The sequence below is a fragment of the Lontra canadensis genome, unplaced genomic scaffold (assembly GCF_010015895.1).
Source record: "Lontra canadensis isolate GAN:19392208 unplaced genomic scaffold, GSC_riverotter_1.0 scaffold53, whole genome shotgun sequence".
NCBI classification, from domain to species: domain Eukaryota; kingdom Metazoa; phylum Chordata; class Mammalia; order Carnivora; family Mustelidae; genus Lontra; species Lontra canadensis.
Window position 1 is genome coordinate 1,712,511 of NW_022631047.1, and position 22,938 is coordinate 1,735,448.

General features: G+C 41.4%; 1 protein-coding gene across 2 annotated transcripts; it reads right to left on the minus strand.

Moving 5' to 3' along the window:
* Positions 1-135: 135 nt before the first annotated feature.
* NEMP1 (nuclear envelope integral membrane protein 1) lies at positions 136-21,925 on the minus strand. 2 transcript variants are annotated; one of them, XM_032874524.1, is made up of 9 exons: positions 21,749-21,925; positions 9,468-9,592; positions 8,082-8,301; positions 6,240-6,312; positions 4,629-4,722; positions 4,047-4,161; positions 3,111-3,336; positions 2,154-2,327; positions 136-1,418 (listed from the first exon to the last, which is right to left on the minus strand). In XM_032874524.1, the coding sequence occupies exons 1-9, from the start codon at positions 21,870-21,872 to the stop codon at positions 1,241-1,243; spliced, it is 1,329 nt and encodes a 442-aa protein (XP_032730415.1). In that variant the 5' UTR covers positions 21,873-21,925; the 3' UTR covers positions 136-1,240. The 2 variants fall into 2 exon arrangements, with proteins under 2 accessions (XP_032730415.1, XP_032730416.1); XM_032874525.1 differs by lacking the exon at positions 21,749-21,925 and adding an exon at positions 20,393-20,773.
* Positions 21,926-22,938: the final 1,013 nt, after the last annotated feature.

A 22,938-nucleotide genomic window follows, 5' to 3' on the forward strand; every position in this document is an offset into this window, starting at 1 on the left:
CATGAAGGTGACCTGGAGGACTATTTCATGGCAATGCAACTTGTGACTGCTACATAGCTACAGTTTTATGTTATATCAAGGAAACTTCACAGACAGTCTTAGGGCTTGCAAATTAGCCAGATTATGGTGGGGGGAGCGGAATACACGTGGTAAGGAGAGGCTGAAAAGACCAGGTAGACTGGGTAGACACAGGAAGAGAAAGGAAAAGGAGAGTTTCTTGATTCCACAGCAACTCAAAGATATGTGCCCCACTGACAGGAAAAATGGAGGATGCATAAAAAATTCTCCCAAAAATGATCACTTCTCCCAACTTGCAGGAATAATGCTACAAATGAAGGGGAAGAGAATGTAAGAAATGAAACAAACTCTAAATTGTACATACTTCACAGCTGAGGAAATAGACACTTCCTGGAAGGGCAAAGGGGGCTGGAGGAGTGGCAAGGAAAGAATGCAAATGTCTTAAGATAGAATTAAAACTTGAATATAATAAAAGCCTGACAGACCTCCCCTACAGAAGAGTTCACAGGCATGTTCCTAAAAACAAGCAAGACTTAGAATATCATATGTGTGAGAACTAATTCAAACCCCAACACAACAATTCTGGGGCTTTAATGGCTGAGCCATACTAACAAACACGAAGGGGCCCATGGGCTTGTCGATCTGGAGTACTCCCTGGTTCTGGAACATGAATTTGTGACATTTAAAAAAATATATTCATTTCAAAAGCAAGACAGAAATAAAAATCTATATTCCTCTTCAAACAGCTAAAACAAGGATTATTCTAAAGTCACTGAAAGAAAAGCAGAAGTGAAGGAGGCTCAGATTTGTGGATTTCTCTCTGGAAGACGCAGCCTAGGGTCCGCAAAGAGTTACCACACATGTAACAAAGTTCTCACTTTTGAGTGCCAGCTGTGGTGGCAGAAACGCCACCACCGAGTCAATCTTTAAGAGGAGCTAGAACACCGTGCTAGCTGTGGTCATCTGGTTTTTTGTTTTTGAAACATAAACATGGGAAGCATTGAAAGCATTCGCTGCTTTACCCATTCTCCCTCAGAGATCCCACGGAGACCACCAAGACCATTTCCAGAGGGAAGCCTACTTCGGCTGCTAATTTCAGTGGGAGAAGTTTTGCACTATCTCACCCTGTTTCAAGGAGTTGAGAAGCAATGGTGCACACATGCAACATGGACCACTGAGGTGCCAAGCCAGTCCATATAAAAATAATGAACCACCACCTAAGTCAGGAGGTGATCTGTTGTGTGATAGCAGGATACGGAAAATCTGAGTCCTCCTCCTCAGTGGATGTCTCCTCATAGATTTCATCCTCAGCAATGATGCTCCCTAATCCATATTCCTGCTCATGGACAGAAACCTCATTTGGTGTGAGGTGAGAAGAACCTTCCACAAAGTCAGCAAATCTGGAAGAGAGAAGATAATACTCATTAAGAACCTGCCTTCTGTCCTTTCTGGTTTTCTTTCAAAATAAGAATGAAGTGAAACCTTCCATATACTCACAGCTCAAATTTTACAGAGCCTGCCTTACTCCGGCAGGGAAGCAGACTAAAAGCAAGAAATAAGGAGAAAAGGAAAGCTGGGGTCAGAGGCCAACATCCCATGAAACCCTATCCTGCTTAATAAGCACTAGCCTATCCTTTTAGTTAGGAAAGTGCTAAGGTTCCTTTAGTCATCTGTAATCCTGATAAGAGAAGATTATGGGGCATTACACATTTATTCACGTTTATGGCCCTATAAACTTTATGCCATCAGGATTCCAAATTGAAGCTTCACATACTCACCAGTACGGTGGTGCCCAAGTAAAAAGGGAACACCCCACCAAAAAAACCAAAAAACAAAAAGCAAAACACTCAGAGAGCAATGTAAAACTATCACATGGGAAACTTAATATGGTACTGGAGTCTTCTCCTCTCAATGCTGCCATCAAATCTAGAGTAGACGGTTGGTTCCTTGAGGAAGCAGAAAACAGGCTACTGCTTAACATATGATGATACATTTATCTTTTTCCCAACTACCCCTCGATGAGCAGGAAAACAAAGTTATGAATACAAAATGTTTATCTAGAAGTATGATCTCTGTTAAAACTCAAGGTCACAATCACCCTGATAGATTCCTGGCATAGATGGCCAAGAGTTTACCTCTTTGGAGAATGGATTCGAGAAACAGTCTTCCAAGCAGAGCAGTCAGGACTGTTACAATATTCTCGAAGCTCCTCTAAAGCCTTTCGCGTCTCCACTTCTCCTTGTATCCGATATTCTTCTTCTGTCAGGAGACGAGGGGGGACAGTCTTTTCTGCTGCCTTACACATCTTTCTGTACTCACCAAAATAACATCATGAATCATTAATCAGTAATTTCTATCCAGCCTGCCCTCTAGCTTCCTTCAGTGTGCCAAGTATACAGCAGAGAGCCTGGACATTAAGAGTCATCACCCCACCTTTCTTCTAGAGACATCTTTACCTATAACATACTCCTGACGTGTTAGACTAGGAATGACAAGTCAGAGTAATCAATAGTATTCACTAATGTGAATAAATTCACTTATTTTCCTATAAATGATAGACAAAATATTTGGAAAGTGGAAAAATGACAAGAAAATGGTATAAGATTGTGGTCCATTAACTTGAGATTCCCCAAACTGATGTCATCACCTTGACTACGTATAACAGAACCACCACTTACAACCTCAGAATCTATGACCACTCCATGTTCACTGTGCAAGACGATAACATGCTTTGAACTACATCTTAAGACTAGAACTCTCAAAGCAATCTGAGAGCCAGTGTGAAATAATCCAGAACCAGGTGACCAGAGGCATGTGGTATAAAAGTGCTATGCTTTGCACCACCTAGTGGTAAAAGGAACACATGACACTTTACTGAACGCTTTTATTTTAAATAAAATGACGAAAATAAAATGAGAAAAATGCCTTGAGAGAGTCTAAAAAGAAAGACTTGGAAGGAACAAAAGCAGAAGCATAATAAGATCAATTTCCATGAACAAAGAGGTTCCCAGGTCAACGCCTCTGTACCCTTTTGCTGCAATTGCATCCCACACGGTGTGTTTCAATACAAAGTTATATTGTGTTTCGGTCACCTGTAGGTGATGAACAGCCACTGAATAGGGTACTCCAGGTTCTTAGTACACAGTGCAATGATGATAATGGCAAGGGCAATATGTGGTATCTGGATACCGGAATACATGAAAAATAGGCCCATCAGCTGCAAGGTCCAAGTCAGCAGGTTGATGCTCCGCTCATTCTCCAAGGGTCCATACTTGTAACAGACTGCGAAACTTATGAATCCGACTGTGAGGACATAGCCTAAGAGAAGAGTTATCAGAAAAACATTCTTTCTGATCTATAACTGGTAAAAATAATTTGTGCGGGAAGCAGCAGTGCATTTGCTATATGGCGCCTACCGAACTAGGAAAATGGATAAGATATTTACCCAGGATTCACGCTTTTTTCACTACTCAAACATATTTATCTCTTGAAGTGTCTACTCTTTCTGTTGTTTCCAAATTTATCTGGTTCAAATGGAGGATTAAAGCTACATGTTGAACAACCCTAGAACAGTCTGTTTAAAAAAGCCTAATATATGAAAATCCAGATTAATTACCTCTCAAAAGATAAAGGGTTATCAACTGTATAACCAAAGGATCTTCACTTCATAGAAAAATTCACGGCAGAGTCCTTTGCTTCTTAAGGTCTTCAAGTGCATTTAAAATATGATACTATTAATAAAGTCAATTTATAACTTTTCAGAAAGATGCCTATTGTGTAAAGAGAGCTATACTTATACACACCAACCAATTAAAGTCTTTTCCCTGGCAGCACCATTTTCATTTAATGTGACGACTACACAGGGTTAGAAATAAAGCGAAGAACTATGATTCTTAAAGATTAATAAAAGGACATGGACTTTATATAAAGTTTTATATAATAAAAGCAGGCAACATCATTTCAGGATCAAATGAACTAAAACAACCTTATAAACATATAAAAAGGAAAGCAAAACCGACAACACTTACTTAAAAGATACTGCCAGTAACACCTCCAGATCTCTTGTAAATTTTTTAAAACTAGCTGAATGAGGTACAGAGAAAAGGACCAGCCTCCCACCAGGATGACGTAAATGGGACTTTTCTAAGACAGAGTAGAAGTGAAAACAAAAAGTTACAACAGGCTTTCCATACATAAAGGCAGCAAAATGGAACTACGATTTTTAAAAAATTCAACCTACTGAAAATGCACAAAAACCACATCCCTTAAGAAGACATCCTTTATATTTAAAATGGTACAGTGTGCAAAGACCACTGGGAAAAGGAGGTGCTAAATAACTTAAAAGCCTGGCTATGTAATCAGCAAACAGGAAGGAGACTTTAATTCCCCACTGTGCACAGGATTTAAATAAGAAAGGGGAGTTTGTATGCAATCAGACTCCAAGTTTCATCATGGAAAGTACCTTTCTGAATCAAGGAAAAGATCAGTGAAAAAGGACATTAACTTATCAGCCACAAATGCAAATTTTCAGTGCTGTAAGATTATCCAAGAAAACAGTCCCTCAACTTTCCAAGTTCCTCCTGACTGCAGATGAGGATTCTGCTACTTACCTTGGGCATGAACTTGGACAGTACGAAAATGACAATAAGTAGAGAGGCCGCAATTCCCACACTCATCCCAGTGGAATAGTAGAAAATCTGGCTTCTGCAGAGAGAAACATTACTTCATGACTATGTGCGCAGTCTTCACACACGGCATTGTTCGAAAGAGAACAAGTAACCCAGGGGCGCCTGGGTGGCTCAGTGGGTTGGGCCTCTGCCCTTGGCTCAGGTCATGATCTCAGGGTTCTGGGATCGAGCCCCGCTTCGGGCTTTCTGCTCAGCGGAGAGCCTGCCTCACCCCTCTCTCTGCCTGCCTCTCTGCCTACTTGTGATCTCTCTCTCTGTCAAATAAATAAATAAAACATTTTTTAAAAAAGAACAAGTAACCCAGCCGATAGACAGAAAAAAGCTATCAGATGAGAGCAGGTGTATGTCTAAATCTTGAGGTCTGAACACTGACGGGACTGGTACAATGCGGTTGCTGCCGGCTCAGGAGGATGGGGATCAGTAAGACCCCTCAAACATATGCCAACAATAAACCTCTGCCTAGTTGCGCAATCCCATTGCAGCATCTCTCCCAACCCAGTTTTAAGGAGAATCTTTCTTCTAAGGAACTGCCCGGCTTCACTGGGGAAAAAGAAGGTACAAGGACACTGCCTGAGTGGACACTGGAAACTGGAACTGGACTGACTGCCCAGAAAGATAAACGTCTTTCTAGACCAGACGCAGGGCCTAGAATAGAGAGCTCTGGCTCCTACGCCGGACTCTTCCTGCCAGGCATTCCTCCCTCTCTATGAGTTTCTCTCAGGATCCCCAAAATAAGGAACCGCTTCTACCAATCTCACTCCAGCCCAACTTCAAACTCCGACGGGTAGCTTTCATTCATTATTCCACAAATATTCTTTTTACTTTTGTACAAAGTTAATGTTGATTCTACATTTGTTCAATGTTTAGTTACCTGTGTTTTCTTCTTATTTGTACCTGTCAGTTTTACCTAGCTTAGCTGGGAGGTTCCTAAAAACAGGAAATGCGTAAGTGGTTGGTGTTTGTTCCTCTACCTCTGAATGGCATGAAACTCACCAACACATGGCCCTGGAAAAAGGAGGACTTAACATGTTATCCAAATGGTGGAAAGGGTGGTGATGTATTGGCTAAATCCCATCACATGATGGCTCAACCTAAAAGGAGACTTTCAGGGGCGCCTGGGTGGCTCAGTGGGTTAAGCCTCTGCCTTGGCTCAGGTCATGATCTCAGGGTCGTGGGATCAAGCCCTGCATCGGGCTCTCTGCTCAGCAGTGAGCCTGCTTCCTCCTCTCTCTGCCTGCCTCTCTGCCTACTTGTGATCTCTCTCTCTCTCTGTCAAATAAATAAATAAAATCTTAAAAAAAAATAAAAATAAAAAATAAAAAGAGACTTTCATTCTTGCCAATCTTGTTCAATATAAGAAAAAAGCAAAAATTGTAACATGTATTAAATTATTTAAATTTTTTTTTTTCCCAAGCAGGGAATGGCCTAGCCATAAAGCTCATGGAAAAGGGAAGGGCAGCTCTTTCCCCATGATAAAAGTGAAGCAGGGTGGGTCTAAGCCTCGTCATTCTGCACTCCAACCTTGGAACCTACCTGCTCAGCAAATCTCCACAAAAAAATAGCATAAGTCCAAGGAGGAAAATGAAGAAGAGTTTGGGGTCAAATCCTGAAACAAATAAAGACTTCTGTTTGATCAGGAAAACAAACAGTATAAAGGATTATAGAATGAAAGACAATGTTGGCATTATAGGTCAGCTAATAAAGTACAATTGACCCTTGAACAACATGGGTTTGAATTGCACAGGTCCACTTACTTACAGACTTTTTCTGACAAATACATCACAGTACTGTAAATGCATTTTCTCTTCCTGCGGCTTCTTAGTAACGTTTTCTTTTCTCTAGCTTACTTCATAGTAAGAATACAGCACATAATATGTATAACATATAAAATAAGAATTAATTGACTGTTTATGTTATCAGTGAGTCTTCCTGTCAACAGTAGGCTATTAATAATGACGTTTTGGGGAGTCAAAAGTTATATGCAGATCTTTGACTGAGGGGTGTAGTAAATCAGCCAGCATCTTAACCCGGTACTGTTCAGGGGTTAACTATAAACACAAACAACCTACCTAAACAGCATTGTAAATGCCACACAAAGCCTGGGGACCCTTCCAAACAGGAAATATAAGTAGGTCTCTGTATAACCTCTACTTTTTTGGAGATCTTATATTTTTTTTGGTTACCTATGCTAAGGCTAAAAGAAACTAGGCTTTGCTTCAGATAGAGCTAGGCCTAATGCTCTCAGCACTTCATGCAATCGTCCACAAGGGGTCTCTACCACTCCGGTTTTCACTCAAAAGTCTCTCACGGGTTCCGATTCAGCAGATTTGCCCAGAACTTTGGGTCTGGGCCCTCTGTTGTTCTCTAACTGGCTGCTTTTCTTGCCCAACACCACCACCTACTTCCTTCTGCTACACAAGCACTGTGTTGGAAAAGCGTACATTAAAACACATCTCACCCAGGACCAGGGGGCGCCCCCGAGCAGAGGCCTCTCGGTGGCATACCAGACACTCCCACAGCATTCACATTCAAGAGCCCTGAGTCTCAGGGAGGCCCTCAAACAGAGCGGGAGCAAGAAGAATCAGTACATGTGAAAGGGGCACAAAAACAAACAAACAAAAAAAACAAAACAAACAAAAAAACCCCCAAAAGGCAAATTCTATACAAGCAAAAAAGCCTGGGAACCATAGGGCAGTTAGAAGAGCACAACCTATTTTGTAGCAAAACCCAGGGATGTTTCTGCTATTCACAACATCCCAGGACCCTCGGTAGTAACCAAGGAGAGACCAAAAGTCAGAAAGTTCAACAGGATACTTATTCTAGTCCTCTGTGAAACCTTCTCATACATATTCAGAAAAGGGAAAACTTCTCCCGGTTCCACTGAATAAGGCTTCAACTGCAGTGATTTTCATAGTTTCTTATGGTTCCACAAATCCTTTTTACTTGTGAAATATTCATATTCAGTTCTGCTTGCCTTCAGTTTTTATTATTTAACGACTCAGGTCTTCAAATACGGGTCTTTATATCCAGGGCATCTAACTTTGTCTAGGAGTGCCCAGAGAGCAGGAATAAATGTGTCTTACCCTGAAGAACACTAAGCATATCAGCTCAGGGCCACTGGAAGTATTAGGACACAAGTCTTCACAAACCTAGGTAAGGAGGTACTCCGAACCACCTAAGTGAGGTCTTTATTCTAAGCCTAAAGTGTTGTATGTAGGAGAGAGATTCTCTTAACCGTTTGGAACAGTGGTATACTCAAGTTATGATCAGAATCAAAAGGGAGTTGTCTTGAGCTAACTTGTCTGTCTCGCTAATTACACTCTCCAAAGCCCTTTTCACAATAGAATCCACCAGAAAAACAGAGGAAAGACTTACTCCGGGTCACAGTGACATTGTACTGGGTGTCTTCCTCTATAATCTCAACTTTGAGGCAGGTTTTTGGGCTGTATAGACCCACGTTTACATAGGTGTCATTCAATTTCTCTTTTAAAAAGGAGGAAAAAAAGTTCCAGATACTAAACTGCTCTAACTCCTTCAGTTTCTCTTCATTCTCCACCTGGGTGACTCGTACCAGTTTGGAACTGTTTACCCGGATCTGTAACACAAGTAAAACCAGCATGAGAAAGAAGTAGGAACTTTAAATTTTCATAAATACAGATTTTAAAAAACCTTTAGAGTAAATAGCTAAATCAGTAATAGTGCCAGTTTTCCACAAGGCTTATAAGAAATATAGAGATGCAACGGCTCAAATATAATTGGGCAAATAACACTGCACATAGCACACAGAGGCAGCTATTAGAATGTCTTGTTTGTTAACATGATCTGAATCTACTATTAAGCAGAACAACACCAGGAGGAAAAAAGACTTCTAAGCTGAGTTAGCCCTATAGCTATTTATGAGAGATCATACAAAACAAGGCTCTAGAATATTAAGAAAATTGCCAGGCAGAAACAGCCCCAGAACACTGAAAATGTTTCTGTAATGACAGACTAAGAAGTTCAACCCTTTGTCACAAATCACTGATTATGGGTAAATGTTAGTTATAATGTGTCTCAGATGGAATATGATCTTTATATCAGACAATAAAATAAAGAAAATTCAAAAAACCCACAAGCCCACCCTTAGGTTTCTGATGTAAACAAAAAACGCTCTTATCAGTAACTATGCTTACAGCAGTAGCAGCGTTTCCAAAAGGACTCATTTTGTTCAATTATTATTATAGCCAGATGTTCTCGCTTGCCAGGTGGCTTAATAGTGTTATGAAATAAATGAAACCAAAGCCATTCTATCAAGGGAAAACTTCAGGCATGGGGTTTACGAAACATTTCGTGTTGAATCAAAATAGAATAAGAACAGCAAGGCAAGAGTTTACATCCTGACAGGCATGCAACAGTTTCCAGGCCAAAGAGGGCATAAGGCCTGGCGGGGGGTGGGGCGTGCGTGTGTTCATGTACGCATGTACATGTACTTGTGTGCGCGTGCGCGCACACACACACGCAAGGAGAGAGAGGACAAGAAGGAAGCTTCTTTGGGAAAAAGAGGAAGGAAGGTTACCAAAGGGTCAAGTGTTATAAGCTACTTAAAGGAACAGAGACAGAGAAGGGAATAAAGTATAAATGATTACTGATGAAAACCCAATTCAGAATAATCTGAACCCTACACCAAAGTTGCTGATAGGGGACAATGTATCAAAGTACTCACTAATCACATACAGACAAGATACTCACAGAAGCTGCCCCAGTCAGGGGCCTCCAAATTACCTGTATCCGCGTCCACACATCATGCCACTTTGGGATAAGCACATTTTTATAACAGAATTGTTGCCTGTGATTCGAATTATGAACTTCAGATTCCTGAAGCATGACCACGCTTGCATTGATTCCGGCTTTATGCAAAGAAAGGAAACAAGAACTGAATATAACAGAATAAGTTAATAGCTACAATTCATTCCATAAAATAGAATTAGCCTGACCACTGTTTTTGTTTTCTTTTTTTTTAAATATTTTTTTTTTTTTTTTGAGAGAGAGAGAGAGATCACAAGTAGGCAGAGAGGCAGGCAGAGAGGCAGGCGGTGGGGGGGATGGGGGGAAGCAGGCTCCCTGCCAAGCAGGGAGCCCAATGTGGGGCTCAATCCCAGGACCTTGGGATCATAACCTGAGCCGAAGGCAGAAGGCCACCCAGGAACCCCAATGTTTTCTTTTTTTAATTCAAGTAGAGTAGACACACAATGTTACATTAGTATCAGGTGCACAATACAGTGAATTCTTTAAGTCTATCCCTTATGTTGTGCTCACAAGTGTAGCTACCACCTGTTACCAGGCAATGCTGTTACAATACTGACCACTGACCACCTTCTCAAAACTGGGGTTAAAATGTGAGGGACTAAGAAACAAGAAAACTGAAATGAGAGAAGAAATTAGATATTATAGGCACTAACCCTGAATAAGCAATAATAAAAGCTACTAGTAAGTGCTTAATTTTTTTAATTTTATTTATTTGTTTGACAGAGAGAGAGAGATCACAAGTAGGCAGAGAGGCAGGCAGAGAAAGAGGAGGAAGCAGGCTCTCCACTGAGCAGAAAGCCCAATGTGGGCCTCGATCCCAGGACCTAAGACCACGAACTGAGCTGAAGGCAGAGGCTTAACCCACTGAGCCACCCAGGCGCCCTAGTAAGTGCTTATTAAGACAGTATGCTGTCTTTCATTTCACTCTCCAACAGTGCTATGAGGCAGGGACTCTCATAATCCCTGTTTCACAAATTTAAAAAAAATGATGCTTAAGGGGCGCCTGGGTGGGTCAGTGGTTAAGCATCTGCCTTAGGCTCAGGGTCCTGGGGATCGAGCCCCACACCAGGCTCCCTGCTGGGCGGGAAGCCTGCTTCTCCCTCTCCCACACCCCCTGCTTGTGTTCCTGTTTTCGCTGTCTCTGTCAAATAAATAAATAAAATCTATAAATAAATAAATAAATAAATAAATAAATAAATAACAAAAATCAATGCTTAAGAAGGATTAAGCAACTTGCCCAAAGTCACTCAGCTAGTGAATAACTTAACTGAGATTTACATCCAGGTCCTGCTTCCCTTATAAAGGCACTGCCAAAGTAACGCCATCTACTTATTTCCTCTACCCTTTTTCTGAGTAGGATGAACAGACTTAGCAATGTTTTTGCATATACAGTACTTTAAGAAGATACTAAAATATCACAAAGTTCCTTTTTTCCAGCTGCTTTGTTTCAGGTTTTAAGAGCAGTCATTTAATACATGCACTCCTTTGATTTTTGCCAAGACAGACGAGCCTCCATTCAGAAGTCTGTATTCAATCCCAGCCAACGCAAGGCTTAAAAGTGACCGCTCTCATACCTTCCCACCCAAGTTTGCACAAGCTACACTCTTTTTTTTTTTTTAAGATTTTATTTATTTATTTGACAGACAGCAGAGAGGCAGGCACAGAGAGAGGGGGAGGCAGTCTCCCTGCCGAGCAGAAAGCCCGATGCGGGGCTCGATCCCAGGACTCTGGGATCATGACCTGAGCCAAAGGCAGAGGCTTTAACCCACTGAGCCACCCAGGTTCCCCCACAAGCTACATTCTTTACCACAAAATAGTTTAATAACTTTTTCCTTGAGTTCTATGTTGTACTAACTTATTAAATGCTATTATAAGTGGAAATTAAGTTATCACTCTGGTCTAGGTACAAAGATAGGTAGATTTAAACTAAATAAACTAAATATACTAAATAATAAATAAACAAATAAATAAACTGAATATAATAAATAAGCAAAACACAAAACACAAAAAAAAACCTCAACCAAACCTTAAAATACCGAAGTTACACACACAAAAAAGGCAAGGACACTTGCCAGTCCAAAATGGCTTTGGTGAAGCTATGACTAATTTAGAAGTTAATTTCTGCCTTAAACCTAACCATGAGAGCAAAAACTACAAAACTCTTAGAAGAAAACACAAGTTGAGTCTTCCTGACCATGGATTAGGTGATAGTGTCTTAGATATGACACAAAAGCACACGCAACCAAAGGGAAAAAACAGATGAATCAGCGTTCTTAAGTATTTAAAACTTTTGTGTTTCAAAGAACCTTATCGGGATACCTGGGTGGCTCAGTGGGTTAAAGCCTCTGCCTTCCGCTTGGGTCGGGTCGTGATCTCAGGGTCCTGAGACGGAGCCCTGAATCAGGCTCTCTGCTCAGCGGGGAGCCTCTGCCTTCACTGAGCAGAGACTGCTTCCTCCTCCTCTCTCTCTCTCTCCCCGCCTACCTCTCCGCCTACTTGTGAACTCTGTCAAATAAATAAATAAAATCTTTAAAAAAAAAAAAAAGGACCTTATCAAGAAAGTAAACAGACAGTAAAATGCACAAAATGGAAAACAGTAAAATGCACAGAATGGGAAAAAATATTTGCAAATCATGTATCTGAGAAGGGTCTACTAGCCAGAATATATAAACAACTACAACTCAACGATAAGAGGAGAAATAACCCAACTGTAAAAATAGGCAAAGGATCTGAATAGGTATTTCTCCAAAGAAGATACACAATGGCCAAGAGACATGAAAAGATGTTCAACATCTTTAGTCCTCAGGGAAATACAAATCAAAACCACCAGGAAATACCACCTTATATCCATTAGGAAGGCTAAAATCAAAAAGAGGAGAGTAACAGGAGCTGGCCAGGATGTGAGAAACTAGAACCCTCATAAAGGGCTGCTGGGGATGTAAGATGGTGCAGCCTCTTTGGAAAACAGTTTGTCAATTTCTCAAAATGTTAAACATAGAGTTATCATATGACCCAGCAATTCCACTTTATGTATATACCCAAGAAAACAAAACACAAGCTTACCCAAAAACTTGTACATGAATGTTCATAACAGCAACATCCACAATAACTAGTTCATCCATGATGAACTCATGGATAAAACAAAATGTGATATACCCATCTATACAGTGGAATATTGTTCAACCATAAAAAGTACTTGTTTCATTTTTCCTAACCCCCAAGCCCCCCGCCCTGCCTCTCAAATTCCTCATATCAGAGAGATCATATGGTAATTGTCTTTCTCTGATGGACTTATTTCACTCAGCATAATACCCTCTAGTTCCATCTACGTAGTCGCAAATGGCAAGATTTCATTTCTTTTGATGGCTATATAGTATTCCAGTGCATGCGCATATATATATGTGTGTGTGTATATATATACACACACACATATATATATATCACATCTTCTTTTATATATACCACATCTTCTTTATCCATTCATCTGTTGATGGACATCTAGGTTCTTTCCATAGTTTGGCTATTGTGGACACTGCTGCTATAAACATTCAGGTGCACGTGCCCCTTCGGATCACTACATTTGTATCTTTAGGGTAAATACCCAGTAGAGTGATTGCTGGGTTGTAGGGTGGGATCCGGAGGGAGACAAACCATAAGAGACTCTTTTTTTTTTTTTTTAAAGATTTTATTTATTTATTTATTTGACAGACAGAGGCAGAGAGGCAGGCAGAGAAAGAGAGGGAGAAGCAGGCCCCCTGTTGAGCAGAGAAGCCTGATGTGGGGCTCGATCCCAGGACCCTGGGATCATGACCTGAGCCGAAGGCAGAGGCTTTAACCCACTGAGCCACCCAGGCGCCCCCATAAGAGACTCTTAATCTCACAAAACAAACTGGGGGTAGCTGGGGGGAGGTGGGATAGGGAGAGGGTGGTTGGGTTATGGACACTGGGGAGGGTATGTGATATGGTGAGTGCTGTGAAATGTGTAAACCTGATGATTCAAGACTAGTACCCCTGAGGCAAATAATACATTATATGTTAATAAAAATAATTAATTTTAAAAAATAGTAATAAAAAAGTAAATAAAACTTTAAAAATCCTTAAAAAAAAAAAAAAAGGAAGTACTAACACATACTCCAATGTGGAAGAACCTTTAAAACATTCTCAATGAAAGAAGCCAGACCAAAAGACCACATATCGAGTGATTCCATTTATATGAAATGTCCTGAATACACAAATCCAGAGAGACAGAAAGATTTCTCCTCACTGGGAGAAGTGAATGGTGAGTAACTGCTAAAACACATGGGGTTTCATTTTGGAGTGATAAAAATACTCTGAAATTAGTCAGTGGTGATGGATACACAACCTTGTGAATATACTAAAAACCACTGAAAGGGTGAATTTTATTATACATGAATTATATTTTAATTTTTTAAAAAATTCAGTCTTAGGGAACCTGGGTGGTTCAGTTGGTTAAGCATCTGCCTTCAGGGGCGCCTGGGTGGCTTAGTTGTTGAGCATCTGCCTTCATTCGGCTCAGGTCATGATCTTGGGCTCCTGGGATCGAGTCCCGCAGAGCCCTGCATCAGGCTCCCTGTTCAGGCTCCCTCCTTGATGGGGAGCCTGCTTCTCCCTCTCCCTCTGCTCCCCCTGCTTGTCTTCTCTCACTCTCTCTGTCAAATAAATAAATAAAATCTTTAAAAAAAAAAAAAAAAAAAAAAGCATCTGTTCAGCTCAGGTCATGATCCCAAGGTCCTGGGCTGGAGCCCTATGGGCTCTCTGCTCAGCAGGTAGTCTGCTTGTCCCTCTCCCTCTGCCCCTCCCCCCACTCATGCTCGCTCTGGCACTCTCTCTCCAAGAAATAAATAAAATCTTTAAAAAAGAGAGAAAAGAAAAGGGAAAGGGGAAGGAAGAGGGAAAAAGAAAGGAAAAGGAAGGAAATTCAGCCTTCATATTGTAGGGGAAGAAAAAGTTTTCCTCTATCCTCTTAGGATCCCTGGCTGGGTCTGAAAATTTAAACTGACAAAGATTAACAACAGAAAACCATACACATTTAATAAACGTTTTACATGACACAAAAGCCTTCATAAGGAAATGCAGACCCAAAGAAACAGTTTGCTTCATTTCATGAAGAGTACACACTTGGAAAAGAGTGTGATGGGGTAAAGAAAATCGTGGAAATGGTAGTAAGCTGGGAGAAACTGAGTGAGGCTTGTTTGCTCGGATTCCTCTTCCCATCCCCTTATCTGCATTTCCTCAGGTAGAGGGAGGGAGGGAGCCTCTCACAGGGTTTTATGGTCTGTTTCACAGAAGGATGAGGTGGGGAGGTCAGAGAGACATTCCTGTTTCTACTGTTTTCTTAAACTCCCTCAGCTTAAAACATTCAATATGCCAAGATGCTGTATTTTGAGGTAGCATGCCCTGATTCCCAGCCACCCCACCCCATCTATCAGCTTCTCACTAGGGTTTAGTCCAGTAGTAATTAGGATTTCCTCCTAGACTATCTTTTATAAAATGAAATTTTTTAAAATTTATTTATTTGGCAGACAGAGATCACAAGTAGGCAGAGAGGCAGGCAGAGAGAGAGAGAGAGGAAGAAGCAGGCTCCCTCCTAAGCAGAGAGCCCGATCAGGGCCTCCATCCCAGAACGCTGGGATCTTGACCTGAACTAAAGGCAGAGGCTTTAGCCCACTGAGCCACCCAGGTGCCCCAAAATGAAACTTTTTAAAGAGGTCTCACTAGCAAGCCCACAAATGTACTGATAAAATACCCACTCGTAAATATGGTTCAAGAGTTTATTTTTCTTGGAGCCCCTGGCTGACTCAGTGGGAAGAGCATGCAAATCCTGATCTCGGGGTTGTGAGTTCAAGCCCCATGTTGGGTATAGAGATTACTTAAATAAATAGAACTTTTAAAGAAAAGGCTTATTGGGATGCCTGGGTGGCTCAGTCGGTTAAGCCACTGCTTTCAGCTCAAGCCATGATCCGAGGGTCCTGGGATTGAGCTTGATGGGCTCTGTGCTTGGCAGGGAGCCTGCTTCCCACCCCCACCCTTCTCTGCTTGCCTCTCTGCCTACTTGTGATCTCTCTCTCTCTGTATCAAATGAACAAAATCTTTTAAAAAAAGAGAGTAAGGTTATGTGAATGCTAAAACTACTATACTGACAAATTCGTTGAGGTATATAAAAACACTGGATGTATTAAAAAAAGATGTTGTACAGAATCTATTACTTCCTTAAAAGAACATCCAATCTGTGTACAAAGCCCTAAGTAGGGGCACCTGGGTAGCTCAGTCGTTAAGTGTCTGCCTTCTGCTCAGGTCATGATTCCTGGGGCCTGGAATCGACACCTCTATCCAGCCTCCTGCTTGACAGCAGCCTGTCTCTCCCTCTTCCACTCCCCCTATTTGTGTTCCCTCTCTTGCCATCTTTCACTCTCTGGCAAATAAATAAATAAATAAAATCTTAAACAAACAAACAAACAAACAAACAACAAAGCCCAAAGTAAAAACATACACTTGTTCAATAAAAAAAACAAAAACAAGAGTCACACTTGGTAACCCCTTCTCTCCCACAGCACCAAGTAATAGAAAACTACACATTTTTAAGCCCACTGTTATTTTCAAGAAGATAGAAAAATACAAATAATGTCAATAGTACAGGGCATTTGAAAAACTTAATGCCAAGAAAAGGCATCAGTGTATTGAAACTAATTTTAAAATTCTCTGATACCATTTTCTTAAAGAAATAAAATGGCTCTGTAATAAGCAACATCTTTTAAAATCTAGTTTGTCGGGGCCCCTGAGTGGCTCCGTGGGTTAAAGCCTCTGCCTTCCGCTCATGTCATGATCCCAGGGTCCTGGGATCGAGCCCTGCATCAGGCTCTCTGCTCAGCAGGGAGCCTGCTTCCCTTCCTCTCTCTCTGCCTGCCTCTCTGCCTACTTGTGATCTCTGTCAAATAAATAAATTAAATAAATAAATAAATAAAATCTAGTTCATCATTTTCCCAAGTTACAGAACATTCTAGGGAAACAATTTCAAGTAAGTAAGTAAGTAAATAAATAAATAAATAAATAGATAGATAGATAAACTAATGTCCTTAGTAGCAACCCCCTATGGAAATCAGCACCTTGGCCAGCCACATCTTTGGAAAGTTACTGAGCTGTGAAATACACCAATTCAGCAAAAAGGGATACTCTGTGAAACAATCACCACTCCAGCTCTAGGTTAAATTGTTAACAACACAGAACTAAACCAAGTGACCTTAAACATACATAAGTTGTCAAAATGCTCACTTAAAATTTTGTGCTTCCTGCAGCAAAAGGATATACAGCACCTTTCTTCCTCTCCCCTCAAAAGCCAGCATGTTAAAAAGCAGAACAGATTAAACATTCGAGAAAATGCCTTCTGAGCCCAAAGATTTTAGAAAATGCCTTCAAGGAATATAGTGAATCATAACTTGCTTATCACATTTACCCATAAAGCAGTTATTCAAAGGTTAATAACTTCTTATTTGCTTACAGTCATTATAAACTAATCAAGAGCACTAATCACTTAACGTCTACAGGTAGAATCAATAAAAATGATTCAAACTATGTGAGGACAGGAAGAAACCCTAAAAAGTCATGAAAAACAACCTCTTAAATAGCCTCTGTTCATTTCTTTCAAGAGGTAATTCAGCTCATACTTAAAAGCCTTCTTAAAAAATAACATCTTAAACAGTGCACTTAGCAAAGCATCATTCAATGGGATGCTGGGACAACTGACTGGTTATTTGGAAAATAAGACCTATCTAGATCCTCACCTTACACCAAATACTAACATTAATTATAGATTACAAAGTAAAATAAAAAATTAAAGAGTAGCATAAAAATGATAGAAATTTAATTTTTGAGGGCTCTCTAAGCATAAAGTAATGGAAATAACTAGAGAATAAAATTAAGTGACTACATAAAAATATAAATCTATTTAAAAAATCAAAAGAGGGGCACCTGGGTGGCTCAGTCAGTTAAGTGTCTGCCTTCAGCTCAGATCACAATCCCAGGGACCTGGGATCAAGCCCCACATCGGTCTCCCTGCTCAGCAGTAAGTCTGCTTCTCCCTCTCCCATTCCCTGTGCTTGTATTCCCTCTCTCTCTGTGTCAAATAAATAAATAAAATCTTCTTTAAATAAATAAGTAAAATAAAATAAATTTAAGAATAAAAAGGAGGGTGCCTGGGTGGCTCAGCCGGTTGACGACTGACTCTTGGTTTTGGATCAGGTCATGATCGTGATCTCGTGGTGGTGGGATCAAGCCCCACTTGGGGCTCACACTCAGTGTGGAGTCTGCTTTGGATTCATTCTCCCTCCTCCGCTGCCCCTCCCCCCTCGTACTCTCTCTCTACCCTAAATAAATAAAATCTTTTAAAAATAATAATAAATAGGGGTGCCTGGGTGGCTCAGTGGGTTAAGCCTCTGCCTTCAGCTCAGGTCATGATCTCTGGGTCCTGGGATCGAGCCCCGCATCAGGCTCTGTGCTCAGCAGGGAGCCTGCTTCCTCCTCTCTTACTGCCTCTCTGCCTACTTATGATCTCTGTCTGTTAAATGAATTAAATAAAAAAATTTTTAAAATAATAATAAATAAAAATTAAAAAAAATAAAAAGGTAAAACAGGACTACACCTATTGTGGTGAGTGAGCATGGTGTAATGCATAGGTTAGCCAAATTACTATGCTGTATTCCTTAAAATAATAACATTGTATGTCAACTATACTTCAATTTAAGAAAATAGGGTAAGGATGCCTGGGTGGCTCAGTAGGTTAAGCATCTGCCTTCAAGAGAGGAAAAAAAAAAAGCCTCTGCCTTGGCCTCAGGTCATGATCCCAGGGTCCTGGATTGAGCCCCAAGTCAGCTCAGCAGTGCCAAGCCAGCTTGGTCATATCACTGTCCTTGGGGATCCCTGCTCCCTCTACCCCTCCCCCAATGTGTGCTCTCTTTGGCTCTCTCTCTCCCTCTCAAACAAATAAAATCTTTTTTAAAAAAAGGTAAAAGAAGGGTGCCTGGGTGGCTCAGTATGTTAAGCCTCTGCCTTTGACTTGGGTCATGATTTCAGGGCCCTGGGATCAATCCCTGCATCAGACTCTCTGCTTAGTGGGGAGCCTGCTTCCCCCCTCTCTGCCTGCCTATGCCTGCTTGTGATCTCTCTCTCTGTGTCAAATAAATAAATAAAATCTTAAAAAAAAAAAAAAGTAAAAGAGGGTAAACAAATTAAAGAAAAATTTTCAATAAATAAATAGATTATAAATATATATATACCCTTAATATATTAGGAAGTTCATACAAATTGATTTTTAAAATACATAAACATTCCAGGGCCATCTGGGTGGCTCAGTCGGTTAAGCATCTGCCTTGGGCTCAGGTCATGATCCTGGAGTCCTGGGATCCAGCCCCATCAGGCTGCCTGCTAGCGGGAGCCTGTTTCTCCCTCTCCCTCTGTCTGCCCCTCCCCCTGCTTCGCGTGCTCTCCTTCTCTCTCTGTCAAATAAATAAAATCTTAAAAGAAAAACTTCAATAAAGAGTAATTACAAGTACACCAAGAACAAAGGACACACACATTCCAAAAAATCTTAGTCTAAAGAAAAATTAAATAGCTACTAAAGGAGATGCTCCCTCAAAATAATGCAAATGTAAAGAAACGCCATGTTAAAACACTACTTTTGGTCTATCAAATTAACAAAGGTGTATATATCCAATGCTGAAATACCAATACTGGCAAGCATATGGGTCACAAGCAATTAGTGCTGTTAGTGGTGTAAACAAGCACACCTTTTCAGGAAATATTTCAGCAAGGTGTTTCAAGGGTCTTAAATATGTTTTGGTTTTTGATCTAATAAATCTATTTCTGAGAATCTATTCTAAAAATATAATCTAAATGCAGTAAAAAAATTATACACAAAAAGTTCACAAAGTCTTATCTACGATGAAAAACTAGAAACACAACAAATGTCCAACCAACAATAGAAACACCACACATTTACTTCAGAAACATTAAATGGTCTGTCCAAAAAATAGAATACAAATAAAAATAACATTTAAGAAGAATTTTAAATGATATAAGAAAATGCTTATGGGGGCGCCTGGGTGGCTCAGTGGGTTAAAGCCTCTGCCTTCGGCTCAGGTCATGATCCCAGGGTCCTAGGATGGAGCCCGCATCAGGCTCTCTGCTCAGCGGGGAGCCTGCTTCCTCCTCTCTCACTGCCTGCCTCTCTGCCTACTTGTGATCTCTGTCTGTCAGATAAATAAATGAAAAAAAAAAAAAAAAGAAAATGCTTATGTTACAAAATCAAATGAGAAATAACGGGTGGCCTACAAGGAGAACTGGCTTGCTGACAGGTCTATGAATGTATTATCAATTAAAAAAAAATTTTTTTAAGATTTTATTTTTAACTAATCTCTACACCCTATGTGGGGCTTGAACTCACAACCATAAGATCAAGAGTCACACGCTGCACCAACTGAGCCCTCCAGGCACCGTCCAAAATTTTTTTTTAAAGATTTTATTTATTTATCTGACAGAGATCACAAGTAGGCAGAGAGGCAGGCAGAGAGGGAGGAGGAAGCAGGCTCCCTGCTGAGCAGAGAGCCAGATTCGATCTCAGGATGCTGGGACCATGACCTGAGCCAAAGGCAGAGGCCTTAACTCACTGAGCCATTCAGGCGCCCCTTCAAATTTTTTTATTAGAAACACATTAAAAAAAAAAAAAAAAAAGACCAGGAGAAAGTGTGCTACAATGGATTGTCTCTGAAAGGAATAAACAGTGAGGGTTTTTTCTACTTCTTTTTACTTAATTGTGCTTCCCAAATAGTCTAAAATAAACTCACATCATTTTTATAATCAAAAACTTCCAATGAGAAAATACTACCTACCTTTTGAAGTACTGCATTTTTTTTTTTTAGGTACATCTGGCTTTTAGAAAGTTCTTCTGTACTACATGATCAGCTGTTTGTAGCTGCCACACACATGATCTATCTAGCCACACAGAACATCAACCTGTCTACCCTCCTCCAAGCTAAGAAGCCCCTGTTCCTTTCATAAAAGTGTCTCATTAAAGTGTCTGCTGATTGAGCACTAACTAGATAGAGACATTTTTGCATTTATTTTTCTCTTTCAACCCCACAATCCACTACTCCATTTTAGAGGTTAACCATCTGGCCCAAGTTCATTCGGACCATAAGTAGCCCTTCAATGTTACTCCGGCCCTCACCTCTGGAAAAGTACCTTCCGGCAGACCTACTACCTTCTCTCCCTGCCCCACACCCCCACCGGGGTGGGGGTGGGGGGGACCCAAACCATTGCGGGAGGACGGAGGACGTTACACTTGGAACTAGATCTATGGATCCTGAGACAACCTTAAAGCTGCAGCTACGGATAATCTTAAGTGACAGCATGAGATAGGCAGCAAAGGATGGGAGAGGTGAGAGCATACTGTGTTTCCAGGATACGATTATCCCGAACCCCACGTTTCAAACTCTCTCCAGCGGAACTTGGAAACCTCACTTATTTTTGTGTTGTGCATTTGATAAGAGGGTAGGAGGTTTTTAGAAACATTCTAGGTTTTGAGTTAGAGCGTTAAAGGGAAACCGTTTCATTTCAGTCCAAAGCCAATCATCCACCAATAGGTAGATAGCAGTAAATTTGCTTGAGAAATGATGGGTTTTTTTTTGTTGGTGGTGGTGGGTTTTTGTTTTGTTTTTGTTTTTTTGGAAACGCGAATTTAACAGCGCCAGGATCTTACAAGAACAGAAGACGTTAGATAGAACTCACTCCATTTCAGTGAATTAAAATGATCCGTTCAGCCACACCCATGCCCAGAGTCTGGACAGAACAGACGCTCAGAAGGTGTTGCTAACTTGCTCAATGAATGGGATGCCCCCATTCCAGTGGCAACTCTGCCCGCTATCAATGGAACTCGGGTCCCCTCACTTTTAACCAGGAAAACCAAGGAGGCCCAGGCAGCGCGACACAGCCCCCAGGACATCTCACCCAGTCCAGGCCTCCCTTCCAGTCTCTGCCAAAAGGCTCCAAGCTCCTCCCCACTCTAGTAGCTCCCCCACGCCATCCCATAGCCCTGAACCCTCAGTGACGACGACGAAGCGGCTTTTTCCGCACCACGTCCGCACCCCACTGCGGAAAAACGGTCCGCACCCTAGGGACACTCCCCACTTTTCTAAATATAACCCTCTCGGCACCCGCCCCCAAGGCGGCGGCTGCACCGGCGGTACCTGAGCCGCAGGCCAAGCAGCCAAAGATGATCAGGAGCAGCCGCACTACCCCGCCGCCCTCACGGCCCCCAGCCCTCCAGCCCCAGGGCCCGGCACCAACTGCCGGGGAGACCGCCACTTTCATTCCTCCCGCCGTGGTCGCCTCACGCCGCCTCCTCTTCACGTGCCTCTCCCCGGCAACTAACCGGAACAGGCAGGGCCAGCAGCCTATCCACCGCAAGACCTGCCCCCTACCCGCCAATCGGATGGGTGGAGCTTCGAACCCTCCGTCCTTTACGAACTCTATAATCCCGCCTCTTAGCAACTGCTGCGAGAGGGCGGGAAAAGCGGCTTCCAGCCTATTAGAGAACAAACCCTCCACCTTAGCAATGGCGACAGGAAGGTCCCACCCCTTAACAACATGCTTCCGTATCCAGTTTATTTACAACTGGTGAGATTGATGGAAAGCTTAGCCAATAGAAAATGAAAACGGGCGAGGCCCCCTTGACCAAATTTGATATTTCCATCGAAACTGAAGTTTCTTCTGTTCTCTTTCCTTTTTAACCACGATCTGCTTGTTATGGGAGACTTACCCTTGAGACCTCTTTATAAGTAGGAGTCCCTGACGGGACAATATTTTAAAGACTACCTGTCCTCCAAAGTCCTATATGATTTAAAACAAGTCACACAGAAAAAAATGTGTCAGTGTTTTATGGGAAAAAAATTAGCATTTAAAAATGTAGGACTAGGGCGGTGCCTGGCTGATTCCGCCCCTTTTGATCTCGGGGTCGTGAGTTCGAGCCCCACATTGGGTGTACTGATTACTAAAAAAATATATATATAATTTTTTAAAATAAAATTAAAATGTAGGTATAAGGTTTTGGGGGTAATGTTTTTTAAATCTCTACAGTCCACGTGGGGCTTGAACTCCACCCTGAGATCAAGAGTGGCATGCTCTTTAGACTGATTCAGCCAGGTACCCGTAAGATGGGAGGATTGGAAGTGAAATGAATGTGAGAATTAGGAGAAAAATTTTTATTCCTTGCAGCAAGATGCGAAACAAATATCTCCATTTAAGAAGCCAAGGCTAGGACACAGAACCTGCCCAAGATTGCATAGTTAATTGGTCTGGGCTAAGGTTTGAACCCAAGTCTTACCCAAAAGCCCGAGTTCTTTCTATGCATCAGGCTGCTTCCCGTTAAATGATTTAA

What these genes read in the sequence shown, in the direction of transcription:
- NEMP1 (XM_032874524.1), bottom strand. Translation starts at nt 21,872, where the DNA reads ATGAAAGTGGCGGTCTCCCCGGCAGTTGGTGCCGGGCCCTGGGGCTGG. An exon ending in CTGCTTGGCCTGCGGCTCAG is followed by an intron (nt 9,593 to 21,748) that starts GTACCGCCGGTG and finishes CTTTGCATAAAG; the next exon opens with CCGGAATCAATGCAAGCGTG. An exon ending in CGAATCCATTCTCCAAAGAG is followed by an intron (nt 1,419 to 2,153) that starts GTAAACTCTTGG and finishes TCTCTCTTCCAG; the next exon opens with ATTTGCTGACTTTGTGGAAG.